The sequence below is a fragment of the Ruditapes philippinarum genome, unplaced genomic scaffold (genome assembly GCF_026571515.1).
Source record: "Ruditapes philippinarum isolate M1 unplaced genomic scaffold, ASM2657151v2 ctg2221_1_1_1_1, whole genome shotgun sequence".
NCBI classification, from domain to species: Eukaryota; Metazoa; Mollusca; class Bivalvia; order Venerida; family Veneridae; genus Ruditapes; species Ruditapes philippinarum.
In genome coordinates, this window is record NW_026853193.1 from 207,778 (window position 1) to 226,692 (window position 18,915).

At 31.0% G+C, this 18,915-nt stretch overlaps 1 protein-coding gene across 1 annotated transcript; it reads right to left on the bottom strand.

The window, feature by feature from the left end:
• Nucleotides 1-213: 213 nt before the first annotated feature.
• LOC132736031 (opsin-5-like) lies at nt 214-18,466 on the bottom strand. The gene is made up of 6 exons (XM_060723072.1): nt 18,301-18,466; nt 17,851-17,934; nt 3,155-3,337; nt 2,627-2,734; nt 1,324-1,637; nt 214-868 (listed from the first exon to the last, which is right to left on the bottom strand). Exons 1-6 carry the CDS (start codon nt 18,464-18,466, stop codon nt 470-472), a joined length of 1,254 nt encoding a protein of 417 aa, XP_060579055.1. The 3' UTR covers nt 214-469.
• Between the last annotated feature and the right edge of the window lie 449 nt (nt 18,467-18,915).

Consider the following 18,915-nt stretch of genomic DNA (forward strand, 5'->3'; position numbering starts at 1 on the left):
ACCTTACATGGGAATAAAAATGTAATTAAACAAATATGTTTTAATTTGCAACAATTGAGCTATGTTTTTCAAAGTACAGTATGTTCAGACTTACTCTACCATATTTATATCACTAAAAATCAATCATGTAATGTTTTACTCAAACGCGAATATCAACATAGTTCATTTTTCATTTAACCTTATGTGTTTTTGTGTCTTGGCAAAATTGCCACTTTACAACATTTTGTGTTACCCTCCAATTAGTCAAATGATTTTTAACACTTTCATCTCATGTATATTACAATTTTCTTTAGACAAGCACAAATGCAGAGAAAATGTCTCCGTCATTTTAGCCTTCGAAACAGACAACTATATTACTTAATACATGCATGTATCATGCTGAAAAACTAACTCGTTGTGTAACGCTGTTTTAATACATTCTTTGTCTGTATTTATTTCAATTCTGGAAGATATTTTCACACATGACTCATCAGAGTTGTACGTCACTACCTGCCTCTATGTGTGCCTGTTTTACTCGAACAAGAAATCTTGGTCCTGAAAATGAGGAGTCACTTGTAGTATTCGAACTTCCGGTTGCTGAACTATTTTTTATTGGAAATAGTTCAGATATCACTTTCCAAGAACTTAAGTTTGATGCACGCATTCGTAAATCTGATAAGTTCAGTGAGCGCAGTAATAATGGCCGGAACTTCTTACTCATTAGAAAGTAAATTATAGGATTAACGACAGTTGATGATTTTGCCATAAGCACCGCTGTTGCAGTGAATCTAATCGGTAAAAGATTGACGTCACCGTAAGCAGACCACATTGATACAATAGCATAAGGCATCCACGATAACAGAAATCCCCAACACATTGCAAATGTGATCTAGAAAAAGAAAATGAAATGATATTTATCATAATGTTAAAATTAAGACTTACATAAATATGAAATGTTTCATATGCATATACCAGCCAGCTACATACTCATGTTTATAGTACAATATTAGCTATATCTATAAACGTATTACATCTTGATTTATCATACATTCCAAACATATCCATTATTATAAGCATCAGCTTTCAGTTTGATCACTTTTTTATTGCATTGCATGCGTTGTAAATTTTAATTCATGAATTGTAAACGTGTATACTTGTTGAAAATAAACTGTACTTTATAATGACATAGTTATCTTAATTTGGACAAGAAAAATTGCCAATAATTCTATTAATCCATATGTTGTTTTCTAAAATTATGACTACTATTGTAGAGCGTTCAATTTGCAGAAGAAAAGACTTTTGAAATTTGCATTGGAAAGAAACTAGGTTTAAAAAATGACTAACCTTGATAAGAAAAAACTCCTTTCTCGACATTTTCCGTGTCCTCCTTTGCCATTCCCGTACATTACGATTACTGTTTCGACACTTGAGCAAAATAAGGCTGTATGCAAAGAATATGATCACAGATGGGGTGAATATGCAAAACAAAGACATCATCGTAATGAAAGCTCTGTTTTCGTTCCACTGTAAGGTGCATGATGTTCCGTAGGATTCCAGCGAGTACGAACCCCATCCACTCAGTGGTAAACTTGACCATACTAAGGCATAGACATATGGTAAAATGATTGTACATCGGCGGAATTTTTGACCAGATAAATCTAAAATCAGAGAGAGAAGCAAAAAGAAGTTTTAATAGAAGTTGTACAAATTATTACATAGTATAACAAAATAGCAAATTTAATTAATATCCAAAGTAAGTTATTTGGACAAAAGTAATGATTGGCATTTGTTTAATTGAAAAAAAATCCATAATTCCAGTCAGTCAGGAGGTTGGATCACTGTATATTTTTTGAAAGCAGCCGATTGAATCTACAAACCATAATTGATTGCCTTCTGTGCAAACATGCTTATGTGGGTAAATGTACAAGTTAATGATGTTTACAATATTTTAACAAAATCTCGTTAACTCATCCATTACCAATTATTTGTTAACAATTGGTAAATAAAATGGTATAAGGTTAACGGGTCAATTTATATGCTAAATCACATTTTACAAGAATAATTGTGATTATGAAAAATATTATGAAAATCAAAGTGATAATTTAAAACAATTAATTATGCTTTATTCAAGCTTAACGATTCTTAACCTATCTAATTAAGATGCAAGGGACAAGTTATGGCATTTTCATTTATGATTGTATAGCCGTAAAATCTTATTAAGAAGAGAAAATGCTTATTATTATATACTGACAGAACCACATTGATATTTATTTGCTAATGGTTGGTCACGGAATCATGTTATTTAGATAGTTGTCACTAAAGGTACAGTAAAGCTGTTTATCGTGCTAAAATAAAACTGTACGTATGTACGTTTCTAAGTTAAAGGAATAACATGGTTAGTGATCAAATTTGCTGTAAAATATTATGGTATTGGTATGAATATTTTACAATTATACAACAAACACTTCCTTGTTGTGGACAAATATATTTCATGTTCAGGTCGGAATATGCCATTGCTTATCATTTATGGGTGAATTTATTTCTAATAAACGCCGGTCACTTTTGATAAAACTATTTCATGTCAACACGTAATCCTACGAGTAATTTTTCTGACATATTGATCCTTTTCATACGAGTATAAACTTACTTATGCTTGGGTGACAAATGCTGATATATCTGGTGAAACCCATGATTGTTAATGTAGTAATGCTGACAACGCCGAAAAAGAAGCCAAGAAAACCATATATAACACAACCTGTAAATGGTTAAATATAACTGTTTATATCATCTTCATAAAAAGATAACTTATTCTTTATCAATTTATATTGTGGTTCATATTATGGTTAGGAAATTATATATATCATACTGAAATAATATGAACGTGTTTCTTGTTTCTTCTACTGTTGCCCTTGTTGTTTGTTATTGATTTGTTTTTTTAAGAAAAGAGATGACATATTTGAAAAAAAGGAAACACTATCTTCATTAAAATGTTTTTTTTGGTTTCCTTAACATCATAGGTTATAAACTTTACCGTTTCTATTTTTACTAAAGAAAACCTCGGACATTTTAGGAAATAAAATAAACACGAACTTATCAATGCTGAACTTCGATCGTTTAAATAGCAGCATTCTTAAAAGAGTTTCAATTTCCGTATGAAGTAAACCAAAGTGCATACCAATTTCACCAAACATCCAACGATGATAAAATGAAGAAAAAATAGGAAGAGGGAATGCGCTTATAGGCAAGAGAACATCACTGCATGCGAGATTAAGGATGTAATAATCTGACATAATCAAAGAGTTCCAGTGTCGCACACATGTGTAGATGACCAAGGCATTTAAGGTGAATGCCAAGATACCTGAAAAGGGACAATATATCATTTGTAAATTGCTGAAGTTATTATCTCACTTGAAACAAAGTTATTTTTTTTAAATTATATGAATAAAATACAACTCGCTATCGCAAAAAAACAAACAACAAAACAAAAAATTAAAAAAAAACAACAACATAACAGTTACAAAAAAAGCATCGCAATCCATCATATGAAATTAAATTGTAGAAAAAAATAAATTACCTATTTTAACTACTTGAAAACCTTAATCAAATAAGTTTTCCTGAAGGAGTTCATCAAGTACAGATGAATACTTTAAATGGATATGTAGGCTGTTTAAATTGAAGGGAAATAAATGATGTTATTTCTGTTTTACATAGTTGATAACTATATAATTGAACTATTTCTAGAAGACACTGAATGAAAAAAAAATCAAAATCAATTTGAGCAGTTATAAAATATAAATGATAAATGGAAAGGATATTATTGTTATTGAATATGATTTTGGAAATTTTTATTAGGAACATTGTGCTACATTTTTACATATGCCCCATTATAAATCTGGGAATATTGTGATGAATTATATGGAAACAGTGCGATAATTTATATAATAGTACTATTGTAGACAAAAACAATTTCTTTCATATTGCTTTTATCACTTAGTTACTAGAAATATATGGTGGCATGTGTGAAACAATAAAGCTGAATGTTTTAACAAAATGAACATAATTTATATTATTCCTTGAAGACAAACTGTAATAAATACTCAATTTGTCATTTTATATAATGCTTTTCCTATCGTTGTCATTTTATAGTTGTATTTATGCCGCTTCAAATGTTGGAAGTCAAAATGCTTCTTTCAAGAAAAAAAATGTTTATATTTGGATACTTAATTTAACAATTTATTTCACAGCGATTCTTATTACAACTCAATCAATACCAAAGTTCGACAATAGGTACATGTAGCAAGCCTCTCACATGCTATTGAACTATTTTCGAAGCGTTACAAAATTCATGTTGCCTTTTCTTAAGAATTAACAATTCGTTCGTTTCTAAGGCAAAATGTACATTTGAAATGTCTAGATTATGGATTCTTTAAATTCGCTAAATGGTTTATTCAGAAAAATCTTATGTAAATTATCTTAAACGATGATCATGACAAAACACACAGCATATTTTATTTTGTTACCGCTCATTTCATTTGAGGGTGAGTCAAAATGTACCACATTTGAACATCTTCAGGAAATTTACCACTGTAGTGATTTCTTTAAAAGAAATCTTGTCGGGTTTGTCAGCAAACCAGAACAAAATATATGTATAGACAACATTACTGTATTTGGGTTTTTTGACCGATTATCGAAATATGCCTGTTATCTTGTTATTATTATAGTTCAAAATTTATTTTGCAAAATTAATCTTAAATTTTGATCAAATATCAAATACTTAAAATCAAAATCAACCATTCTTAAAAGATGCACTATCATTTGCTTTCACAAAATTTAACGAATTCTAGCGATTGTTGAAAGCGAGTTCTTTTTTATCAGATTTAAACTTTAATTATAAGCCTGTGATTTTTTTCCAATTTAATCCAAATTAACAATTATTTCATTACATTGTGTGATGCACTTACATACAAGTAGGAGATACGTTCCCACAACAGTGTCTTCCCATGGTACCAAGTGAGACTCGTACATGGGCTGTATCTTTTGGCTGCTGTTGATATCACTTGAATTAGTTAAATTAACAATTTCAAGCATTGTTACTTCTTTTTCACTGCATTTGCTGCAAATAAAAAAGACACTTCCTATACAGAATACGTAGTCAACGGAATGAAAAAGAAAATTATAAAGCAGATATGGTAATAAACTCTGAAACTCTGTTTTACTTTAATATACATAGGATCATAATAAGAGTTCATAACACACCAACTTTGATTTATCAAACGTAAGTAATTTTAAAATTCAAACTATGAATAACATGTAAATGAACAAGATTTGGATTGAACGCTTTTTCAAAATATTAAGATTGAAAGGGCTAAAAGTCATGACAGCATGTAAATACACGACACTACTTAACGTGATTGTAACAACTTATTGTTAGAAATACCATAATTATTGCCACACTGTTATATGGATTCTTGAACATGAAAAAGATTCAATGCATAGTAAGTTAAGTTTAGATGATATTTCAATTAAGGGAAATCTAATTCAGTTTCAAACATTGTCGTATTAGCTTGATACAAAGAAAACAAATAGTTGAATTGCAAGATATCATACCAGCATTTTTCTCTGTCAATACAATATCCACCGTTGACAAGAACTGTGTTACAATATCCTCCGTTTACAAGAATTGTGTTGCAATAATAATCCCTTAAGAATTTATGAAAAATAAAGAATAATTTCAAACACAAAACTATGTTAGCAGAACACATATAATCTGTATGCGATGCATCAAACACATAATCCTTTAAATACAATAAACAATCTTTATATCCAAAAAAGATTTTATAATGAACTACGGAGTTTCGCTAGTAGATGAAAACTTGCCTATCATACAAATTAAATAATCGCTCGAGAAATTAAAGCTATCTATTAGGCAATATCGGAGCGTTTCTAATGATTCAACAGAATATATATATCTAAAACAAACTGTTTTGATATCGTACATATATATGTGTGTATCAAACTAACATAATCACGTGATATAGCTCAGTGTCTATGAAAAATGAAAAGTTACAGTCAACGCGGCGCTTTAAATGGGAGGGAAAGTAACAAATTGAGTTCAAAAGTCTAGCAGAATGACTTTCCAATAAACGCAATTTGAGAAGCAGTGAAAATAGCTTGAATCAAGTTCTTATGGGCTGGTCATTTTATGAATATTTACTTTATATAATTGTTCAATAGTCATGCAGGATGTCATACGACGTCATAAAATATACAATTAGGATAGGACGCCTTTCTTGACCCAGGGAACTATAATCGAAATGAATGTTGCGTCTTTGGTGACCAAAGTTAATTTTGCATTGGAAAGGACACATTTCTATAGTGGGAAGTGAAAACATACTCAATTAAAACAATTTCAATATGCAAGCGTGGTTTCGAACGAAAGTGGCAAATTAAGGCTTTTTCAGATTTACAATATACAGTCGACATTGACTCAAGGGACTGCCAAAAAGTGGTCTCTTAATAAAGTGGTATCTCAATAGAATTCTGGAAAATTCGAGACTTTTTATTACAAGTCATAGATATAATAACATCTTTTTTATAAAAAACAAAATCTATACAATATTATGTATGTATTACAGTTTTATAATTACATTTATGCCTTTTTGAAAAAATAGTCATCAATATTGTTTGTTTTTGTTTTTTAGTAAAAATTTGTGTACAAATGTGATCTACGCTCATAATACTGTCAACAGGTCATTTTGACCATGAAACAAAGCATATTGTCTTATATTTTTAATATGTTCTTACACATCTCCTGCTGAGCCAGAGCTCCAGATATTTTTTTATGCAATGAGTTTTAAACTTCTTAATTTTTTCAACAATTAGTTTTCACACTACCCCGATTTCAAATTCAATAAGATTTTTAGAGATCTAGGATTTTTTTGTCTTTTTTTGTCGAAGGGTCATATTTAATGGGATACTACATGTATTTTATAAAGCATCAGATGAGCACCTACACCATCAGCAATGAAAGACTCGGTTCTGTAATGTTTAGTCCACTACGTTTCACGATTTTATTTCGACTACAATCGATGACATTTGCTATTTACTCAGACTCAATTCCATGCACGATTTCCTCATACAATTTATCCGGTCTTATTAGATGACTGTCTTTTTTTTCGCTCGATCCGACGTCATTTTCGTTAAGGGAGGTCACTCTGAGCACATGACAAAACTATGCAAATGCGGTGTTGTGATACGTTATTGCTCTGACAAAATATGTCACAATAAATATTACGATCGGAAAATCCGATTTTGAAACAATTGCAATTGTTATTCGTTTTTAAACGACTATTATTTGTGACCATTGACCATGTAAAATATTTGTTTGTTTGCTTGTACACATCTTACCTACTCGCTAATTACACAGGTGAGAATGCCCGCAGGGACGATTGTTTGTCACGGCCGTTTAATAGATACTTTAACACTTAATTTTGTACATTTGGGTCGACATTCGGTGGCCGCTGGCTGCGATATAAAATAGTCGTTTAATGGAATTAAATTAAATAGTAAAAATCATCGGGAGGGATTTTATGCGGCCGCTTAATAAAAAAGTCGCTTAATAAAGGTGGACGCAACAACGATGCCGACTGTACCGGTAATAGCTGTAACCAAAATGAATTTAAAATCTAAGAGATAAAAAGCCTGTTTATAACATAGTGGTTAAATTTAAAATACTAGTAAAAAAAACACTACGAACGATAATACTATTTATGTAGGAGAAGTTGAACAAATCTTAGACAAATAGAAATATAATAAGAAATTAATTTCATAAAAATAGTATCATGCTGATTGCTGCTAGATGATCAGAAAGACGGGTATAACATAACCACTGATAAAATATACGACTGAGTGTCAAAATATATCTATATGTCTTGTTTAGATCATTCCCAGAGAACTTAGAGTTTTCAACAAAGAATGAATTGATGATTTAATGCATTCCTGTGACAAAGCAAATAGATTGTCCTACAAAATCACTGTATAAATATATATTGTCGGAATTTGGTATTGATTGAGTTGTAATAAGATTATGGACTGACATTGGCTTTGACATTGACTTTGGGATTCTAATATGGAATTACAAGAGACGTTTAAATGATGTATTTATGTAAGTGTTTGTACAGAATATTTTGATTGATTTATAAATGGATCGAATTAGCTCTTGTTCGTAACATTGCAGACAACTTACTAGCAGGCATTGTATTTCGACAGAATGAATTTGTCTTTAAACATTACTTTTTTAAATTTTGAGGAATTTTATTTCTATTTTGAAACTTCAAAGAACACACTATAACAGAACTTCAAGCAATCAAATGTCAAAATATCAAAGAACTCACCATTAATGTTTTGTAGTACTGAAAAAAGAGACAAATCATGAGACGAAATAAAAATTTTACTCACATGATGCGTTTGACAAAAAGTCCGAAGGGTTTCATGACACAATTAGTAAAATAGCCTTCAGCTTTTATAAAGTTTAAATATGTTAATTTTAGGTAAAAATAATTTTATATTATTGCCAAAATAAAACAATTGAGTAAGAAAATAAAATTTACAATAATGTAATGTAAGGGCAAAACTGAAACTGTTTCAACCTCGATAATACTGTGCCTGTCCATGATGTACGATACTTTCTTTTCCCTACTTATTGCAACATTTACACGTAACAAACACAACAATGCTTCACAATCGTTAAGAACTTAACAAATTGAAAAAAGTCAATGAATAGTATCAAAGTTTCCAATCTTTTTTATGCAATGAACAATAATAATGGTCAAACTTTCATAAAGCATTATATTGAACGGTTTAATTTCTAAATTGTATAAGTTTAACCTGAAACGAGATTATTATTTTCCGAGAACATCATTTTGAATGCTATCAAGATTGTTTTCTAATTTTAGTTCTTTTCTGAAAGTACAATAATCTGTTTTTAGGCATGTTTTAAAGATGCTGACCAGTCTTGCGAAAAATGATCGCGTAAACGAATCCTCAACATTCGTAAAATTAATGTTTCCAATTGATATCAAAGTTAAATTGGTTATGAGTAAACCAAGATGACCAATAATGGAATTATCACGTGTAGCCCGAGAGCTATTAATTTTGTAGTCAATTTATTAGATCTCTATACATAGTATAAATGGAGGACGAAAACTCTTTCATAATTGTTAGCCAACAACGTGAAGATATTTTTTTGTTACATATTATAATAGATAAGGGTATCCCTACACAGCATATTTTTGAGTTTGCTGTTTTACACCAAAACCATATTTACAAATTCTGATGTGAACAGTAGTTATATACTCCCCAAATATCTGAGCCATATTAAACTATTGGCACTAACTTTTTATCATATGATAATTTTAATTTAGGCTTAAAATCAAATTCAAGTTTGCAATGAAGATAATAAATATCAAGGGAAATAATTGGTCTCCCTGCTTTAAACAAAAGTCAAAGAGTCACAAAAGCATACACACGAACACCACGCGCACGCACACTCACAAAGAATGGAGAAGAAGAAAAAACATAATCTCAATCATATATAAGTACTGATATAACTATATATCGAAAAAGATATATATGGAGAAAACTTATCTGTTTATAGAAGATATGTTAAATATTAAAGTAATTACATGTATTTAGGATGTGAATAAAAAGTTCAGATGGGGAACATGTTAAAAGGTTTGTCATTACCATTTTAAAACACCATTACGGGCATGGGTATTTATGTTTTAGATTAATGTGTTTTATAAATGTCATTAGATGTATTTGTTTTAATGTATCCTTCTTCCATTTTGATTGGCCAGTTAGGTTTAGTGAGAATTACCGAGAAAGTCGTACGTTTACGTATGTAAAGAAATTTTTTTTTCTGTTATGTAATTACTCGTAACCTCAAGATGTAAAACTTTTATTCGTGAACATTGACGAATGGCTGATATGTTAACGTTAATTAGTAAACCAATCATTTAAAACAAACAAAAAACAGGATTTTTTTTCAATTATCATATATTCATTCATTCATTCATTCATTCATTCATTCATTCATTCATTCAATCAATCAATCATCAACATTAAATCAATATCTAATACCTCATAAGCAATAATTTATATGCATCTTTGTTGATTTTTTACTTCTGTCAGTAAAAAAAACAACAACCAGTTAATTATTTTTACACAATTACTGTTTTGTACATTACAATTATTTTTATATATTTAACTTTTGGACTTAAAACTCAATGAAAATTAGTACAAATCTAGCATTATATTATACTGACAGGATAAAATGACGAATGTGTTGTTTAATAAAAATCAATGGTATTTACAAACAACAACCAATGTATTTGTATGATTTTGTTATTTAAATTGCAAACGATCCATTATTTATACCTAGTAAATGTGTGTTAAAATTTTGCTTAAGACTGAAAATGCCGTCTTTAATATCGCAAAAATGTGTACTTGAATATTTACTTGTTTTCGATACAAAATGTCATTTGCCATTGGACCATTTCTTACGTATTCATGCTTACATTTTATTCAAATGAAATCAAATTGAAACTGACATGTTGACTTAAAGGCCCAATGAACCTGATGTATACACAATGTCTTTAATTATTGACATGTATATGTCACGATAATAAACTATTTCCTTCTTACTTTCCAAGAAAATATAGTAAATGTCAATTGCCTTATACGTTTAATTCCAAGTACATTTTAGTAGTAAATAATACTTAACATTTGAGTGTGATTTATGCCCGGCCTTGGGCATATGATTTATTTTTCAGAGGTTTATCTAAATATCGTGGAAATCCCTCGACAATACTTTTACTTACATCACATTTATTTATCTTAATATTATAGTTTAGTATTCAATGACATTAAGCCTTTTAGTGAAGGTCAAACTTTCAAAAAACGTGATGAAATAAATGTGATCTGACCATGTCTGTGAAAAACAGAATGTTTTTTATCAAATGTAAGCAAAATGTTAATTATAAAAGTAAGAGTACTTGTCAAAGTATATATCTTACACGCGAATCATTGGCGTAAAATCTTATTTACGTCTTGGTATCAGCCTTTAGGGATATGGGGCAATTTTTCTTGTTTAAGTATCTTAAATTTATCAAAGCCGACATATAAACGATTTGGTCATTATAAAACTGAACATACCGGTAAATTCAAATTTTTTTGTTCTCGTCTTTCATTCCCGTGACGTATTTACTCAGATTTTTTATGTTTATTTATAGCATTCATTTTTCTTCTCAAAAGCATCATCGTAAATGTATCTTATTTTATCGAATATATTAGTTTCTATTGAGTTTGATTTTTAAGTTAGATATTAAGCTTTAAAATTTGCTATTTGTCATGTTTTCATTGCTTCCAATGGAGCTGCAATATACTAGACAGTCAAACTCAATACGGCAAAGAATGCAGGTTTAGGCCGAAAAACTGGTGTCATGTACTTCATCTGAGTGTTCCTATATATTTTTTCTGTATTTTTTTTCCAGGTTTTTTTCTAATACTTTATTCCTGGTATTTTAATATTTTTCCTAGTATTTCGGGATTATTGATTTCAATACTTCTAGTATGCAGCATTAGATACCGCCTAATCCGGTGCCATATGTCCTTGGAGATGTGGCAAGTTTCATTATCGCTCACGAATAGACTTAATTAAACCAATCATGCAATTGACACATTTTTGCTTATTTGTGATTCTTGAGAGATTTCCCTTTTCCCAGATTTGTATACTCATAACAACAAATGATCAAATGCTGTGTGGCAGCCGTTAATAGTTTCCCTTCCTTGGTCAAACCTCTTACCCTCATCTATGTCCGTTGCCCTACTTGGTGCCTCACATGTGATTCTTTGTTGCTGGATACTGTTGATATATTTTTTTGTTTGGTTTTATGGCCTGCCAACACAATCTAGGTCATTTGGCAACAATGACTCTGGCTAACCTCGGGTGTTACAAACTTTAAACAACGTAAGATATCACAACTACCTGCTGGAGCTGAGAGATAGACTTACAAGTAATGTGGACCCATCTAGCCGCCTCTTACGATCACGCAGGGATAAACGTTGACTGCAATTCTGAAGTCTCAACCCTTGACGGTAACCCCTCAGCCACAAAGGGAAAATAATTTTTGGGCTTGCGTTTAGTGAGTGTCGTTAACTTTCTTTTTCTATCGTTCGTTCATCATAATTTTGCATAATTTTTCTTGTCCTAAGGGATTAAAAATTGAACATCGCTTAAGCCTGTGCTAAGGAACGTGGGAGATCTTGCACAATACAGTATCTCTTATGAAAAACGGCGGTTGTTAACCCTTTTAGAAAAGTTTAAATTTAAGGCGGGGAAGATCACATGTCACACTACGCTAAAGGTTACTGATAAACCAAGTACACCCGTTATCTCTTGCATGATTTTACACACATTATTTTTATTCACATTATTTTTGAAATATTGGGAAGGACTGGGCGTTCATCAGTATGAATCATTTATAGAAACCTAGGCGTTAACATGTTAACATGTGAACTCGTGCCATGATGGTGCTATCAACGCCCAGATCATCAAGCTACAAAGTATTTTTAAATTTGCATGCTGTCGGCTGTATTTTTTAACAATTCTAAGAAGACTCCAAGCATCCCCTTATCCAATTTCTAAATTCAATGTTGGCTTTTATAGAATTTACAATATGTATATTGTCATTAAGATATAATATATGAACGTATGATCTCAACTATCTGTTTTCAATATGTAGTTTTATAGTAAATTCAAACTGGCTATGGAGAGTAAAAGATAGAAGCACGAGCATACTCGTGCATTCAAGGAGAAGGTGATATTAAAGAGAACTGCATGGTATTTGACATAACATAACATATATATCTTTAAGAAATATTATTGTACTCAATTATATTTAAAAATAATTAAAAAAACATTAAAAACTGGACATGATAACTTTAGGTTGATAAAGAAATAAAATAGTTTTGTTAATAGAATAAATGATAAGTCCTATTTGACTTGTAAAACCAATGTTTATTGTAATTGAGAAATCAAAAATTGCAACACAGGTTTGTAAAAATATATGTGTATCATGAATACTAACATTAATAAAAAAGATAAATTAATAGATAAAAAGGCATTATAATATGATTTAAAGGAAATAATGGGATAAAATAAATAGTTTACCCTTATCAATTATCAATTTTACCTTATATATATTTTAAGACTATTTTGTATAATTCCTACATTTTCAAAAAGTGTGATTTTGTGGGTATTTTTTAACTGTGTCATGTCAACGCCCTTACTTGACAGACTTGACAGAAATCTATATACGTTGAAGTACCGCTGATTTGCGAAACTTTTCGTCTCGTCAATCTGAAAGTGAAGATTTTACATACGCAAACGATAGCATTGTTACCATTCTGAAAAAAATATTAAAAGCGTTTTAGCAAGGTATGTAGAAATATTTCAAAATGATGAATATCGTAATATGTTCATTTATCATTGTACATGTATATGGTTGTTAGATATAAAAAAGTTATTATTCAAAATGAAAACAAAATACTTAATGACTAGCAATAACTGGACTTATTGCCAAAAGACACAGACAAGAAAGGTGGTTCAGGTTATTGGCCAATAAGTAACGTTTTGGAAACTTTAACACAAGACCTAAAAATATAAGTAAACTTCTAGGAAATAATAGAAAAGTTTGTGTAGTAGATTATTAAAAATATAAGCGTTTCTGGAACATAATGAGCCTTTGAAATACTAATTTTTGGGGAGGCTATGCCTCCCCAATGTTAATACTGTCCGTCAAATCTTACTGCCGCGATAATCAGGTCAAAAAATAGTACCTTGGTTTTTTCTAAGCTGACTCATCACTCATCACAGACAATTACAATATGAAAATATTTTCATTCTTTAATTTCATATCTGCAATTTGTAAAGATAATAATTCTCTGAAAAATTCTTGATTTTTGTTTGTAATTTTTCAAAATCACTACTCCGTGACGTCATACTGCCGCGGTAATCAGGTTTAGGCATACGTACGTCTGTAATAAATAGTTCTGGTATGAAAACCCTTCAAAATAATAACTTTATCAATATTTTTTTAACAAAAAGCATAAATGAAAATTTATAAGTAAATGCTTTAATTTGGTGGCAAATTTTTTTATTATTTTTGATAACAATTTTCCAATTACTACGCAGCGACCAACTGTTTATGACGGGTCATTAACTAGAACGATGCAACACCGTATTCTCAATATCATGCATGTTCTTTTGTTGTTATAACCATTAATAGCCCTTAGTATTTTTAATGACAAATAATTGTAAACTGTCGCTTACATCAGAGACATGGATCATGCTTGCGTGATAACTAAGGAAAACTAACTTATTAATTAGTACACCCCAGGAGGCTGTACGTGGAAAACGCTCATAAACCGCTATATCATATAGCTGTTAGTAAATATTTTGCATACATTTAACTAAAAATTCACTGATGGTGATGAACATATAGTTTGAAAACATTATATTATTGAACCATTATCGCCGAAAAAAAAAACTATTTAACTACAAAACCCTTAAGGACCCTCCGGCAAAATTTCAGCACGATATTACATTTTACATTAGCAAAATAAAAAAGCAATACTTATATTTTCATCTTACATAATTCATTAATCAAACTTCTAACATAAAAGTATCTTTTAAAAATATGTCTGGCAATTAACAGATCCCTACTCTGATCTTTTATTTGTATAGGAATAAATTTAAACATGTGCTCTTTTGTTTAGGAATATTTTGTAGTGAAAGTCTTATATATCCACTAATCTCATATTAGAATTAGACAGGTCAGGGATTTATACAACCAGTTGTTTAGTTAACTACGATCATTTTAATCCCAATAGAAACATTCAAATATTTGGGGTAAAAAACATGACCAAAGTACCTGGTAGTCGTTTACCTGGTGGTGATCCCATTAAACTGATTATAGATTCGAATTGATTAGAAAACACAAATAGAAACATGTGTTTCCGTACAACAAAAATCGGAAGTAAAGTGAACAGTTAAATGACAGAAATATGTGGTCAAATATATTTTAACAAGGAAATAATTACTTCAGAGAAAGACGCAAAGATCAGTCTTCAATAAAATGAACGACCCCGTATTGCGTAATTAGAAAGTTTATTTAATTCTAGGGCAACGCATCATAATTTGATAGTCCATGTGTAATAAAATTCAAATTTTCAATACAGATTATGAGATACATAAAAAATATTAAAGAATAAGAAGCTTTAATTAAAAAGAAAAAAAAAACGCATATATATACGAATTACTTACAGTCGAGCATCGGGAAGTCATTAACATATTTTACGAAACTTTAATTTGAAAACGATATTTGCGCGCGTTGAAGTGATTAATGTTTATTTGAAAAATAAAAAAAAGAACTTATATGTTTGTGTTCTAAAAATAATCGGCGGCATAAGAGGAATCTCTTATTCATTTTACAACACTTGAAAAATTACTACAGAAAATGTGTTGTTGTTTTTTTGTTTTGTTTTCAACAAAAGTGTGTGTGTTTTAAGATTATTTATACTCGGCACCGGAATAACCATATGTCCGAGATTATAGCATCTGGGACGTCTTTTTCTAGCAGATTCTTCCTGGTAGCCCATTCTTCGTTCGTTGGTGGTAAAGGAGACGACAATACCGTCAAGGCATCAACTTTCTGACTGACGACAACAAAAAACGGCATTTATTAGCGCCAAACCTCCAGAGTAAGTCACGACAGGTCAACCAATCACCTCTGGTACTTATGATGACTTGACCATGACCTTCCGTGTGCCTTTCTTCGCGACGTGCACGCCTCTGGAGGGATTTGGAGAAGTTTCAACAAAAACTTCCAAAACACGCCATTTATAACACCATTCATAGCACTGACGCTTCGACGTTCTAATTTATTTGCGAGGGAAAACCGCACACCCTGTTAACAACAGATTTTCCGCAGTATATATTTCAAGCTAGTGAGGTTTAAAAATACACGTAGAATCTATCGATTAACTACCATAAGTTGGTTGAGTGTTGGCGGTAAAAAAAGAAGATATAACTTCCTGATCAATTTTCACTTAGGTTGATTCAGTTTTGATTAAGCTTTGCAGACATGTATTTTTTCAAGAAATATTTAGCTTTAATATTATCCGACACCGTCAGTAATGAAATGGAAATAAATTTCTGAAACGTGATTTTATTCGAGAAGAAGACAACCTTCTGTCCGTAGAGCATGAATATTAATACTCATCACAAGACAGTATCTTATTGATCTCAATTATGGTACATGTAAATGTGTATAATTTTTATGTTCAATAAAAATGTTGCATCACTTGCAGTTGTTATTATCATTCAATAATATTAAAAGAACAGTCCTAGAATATTTTGATAAGGAACCGTCAGTTGTAAAATGTTATTGTTATCTTATAATGAACAGTCGTCATTCTTTCTGGTATGTCATTTATTATTGACAGTTGAGGTTTTTCAAAATTTGCATGATTAACAGTCCGAATGTAGACCTCAATGAAATGTTCTGGAATATTAACAAAATGAATAGTCAACCATATTAACCATATATATGAATGGTTGAACACAACAGTAAGGATAAATAGCGCAATGTGCATATCTTTTTATTTGGGTAATAATTGAAATAACAGCACATTTTAAGCAAAAAGAAAAGAAACTAAAAGTCTGAAACATTCTGTCATAGCCTCCCCATCAGTACATTCAGTGCTTTGATTATTGTAAACCATTTATCAGAGAAAATGACTAACAATACGTTTTTGTTCAAATAGTTCTGCCTGTTACCTCATGATAATTATGCTCATAACTGACTGAGTGCCATGTAATATATAACCCTTGAAAATGCCAGGAATTTAATAATCTCAGTATTATCTGTGGTATTTTATTTCCGTAAATCTGGAGGCGGGGATATAATCATCACATTGTTTAAACCTACGCAATTTTCTTCACAATTAAAACTAGATATTTTACCTTACATAAATGTGTTCTCTTTTTTGTATGTAAGTGTATAGGGGCTTATAAATAATATAGCTTTCACAATAATATCAGCGGTCCGACAAAAATGTATAGTGACCGACTGAGCGAGCTTTATTACGGATCAAAAATCCGCGAAGATTTCATATACATAATGCACACGATACAAATAGTTTTCAATTTACATGAAATTTTGTCATTAAAATGATATTTCCTGTTGAACTTTGACTCTCATTTTCACGCAAAGTGCGGCATAATTTATGAAATAGCACACAAAACTTTGAACCTTATAGCATTAAATAGTGACTTAACACTGAACGGACCTTAAAACTTCAGACTGACTGATAGGTATCTATACTACTATGTAGCTCTCAGTGTTGTGTGCTTTATCTTACAATGCTTTTTTTCCTTCTATTCTTTGTTACATAACAATGGTATCTGTTGTAAAGTGTAAAAGTGACACATCATAAAACATGTTAATATTAGACTTTTGCAGCTTACTCCGATGCGGACAGCAGACGATGGACTACTGATCATTTCAGGGGTTTTCTCAAAATAATAATACTGTATATAATTTAAAGTTAAAGGGTAAGTAAATGATAATAAACAATACAGTTTTCAAATTTATGTTAATAGTTCAAACCAATTTATTTCCGTCTGCAAACAAGTCCGTCACATATCATTACAGTGTTACTTAACAATTTTCTTCACACCGTCCTTCACTGTAAGACTTGAGTAGCGATATTGCATGCTCCACAGTCACCCTGTATGATTTTACATACCTATTAAATTTTCTACATTTTCGTAGCTCTTGGTCTCGTTTTCGCGACAGTTGGGCAGACGTTTATCCTGTAATGATCGGATACCTGTAAGGATATATCTTATCTCCTAGTATGATTAACTCACAGGGGGGGGGTCAAGTTCATCTGCTGGATCAATATTTGTCATCGGTGCATACTGCTGTGCATCATTTATGTTACCAAGGATATATATATATATATACCGTGTACATGAAAGAAAAGAATTTTACAAACCCAGGACCAGTGAAATAATGAAAGTGATTAATGTTCATTAAAACGAAAACAAATGTTGAAAATTATATAAATAAAACTCCTGAAAAATAAATGCGATAATATATCCTTATATACAGTTTTAGTAGAATACAATATTAGACTATAAAATAGTAACTGCTGTAAAAAATTTGAATCAATGAATATGTTTCGTTAAATTACATTTCCCTTTGTAGCGATTGACCAACAACCCGGACCTGTTCCAAGACCGGCAACCGTGGCTGCCTCTCCAAGACAGCAACCGTGCCTGCCTCTCCAAGACAGCAACCACCGTGGCTGCCTCCTCAAGACCGACAACCGTCGCTGCCGCTCCAAGATCGGCAACCATCGTTGACCGGCATCGGGATTACCAGGCCGGAAAGAACGACAGGGGAAGATGAAGAAAAAGACCACTAGCAGCATTGATCATACAAAACAAGCTGGTATACAACAAGTCCACCACAAAAAAAAGTTCCCAAATTATTTAGAGAACTCGGAGTCAGCTCCGACGATAAATGAAAAATTTTATCGATGCACTATGTCAAATACATTATGACAATAAAATGTCATATAAATAATAACATGTTTTTGTTTTTATCACCAGAAATATTGAAACTTCCGATACGCCCATGCATAGATGAGAAAGTTAAATGTTCTGAATTTTGACTCTTCTCAGTTTACAACCATTTTGAGAAATTCCCCGCTACATTTGTTCGTTATCAGATGTCCACTGTCTGCGTCAGAGTAAGCTGCAAAAGTATATTTTAAATACAATAAAGTGGATAGCATATATGACAA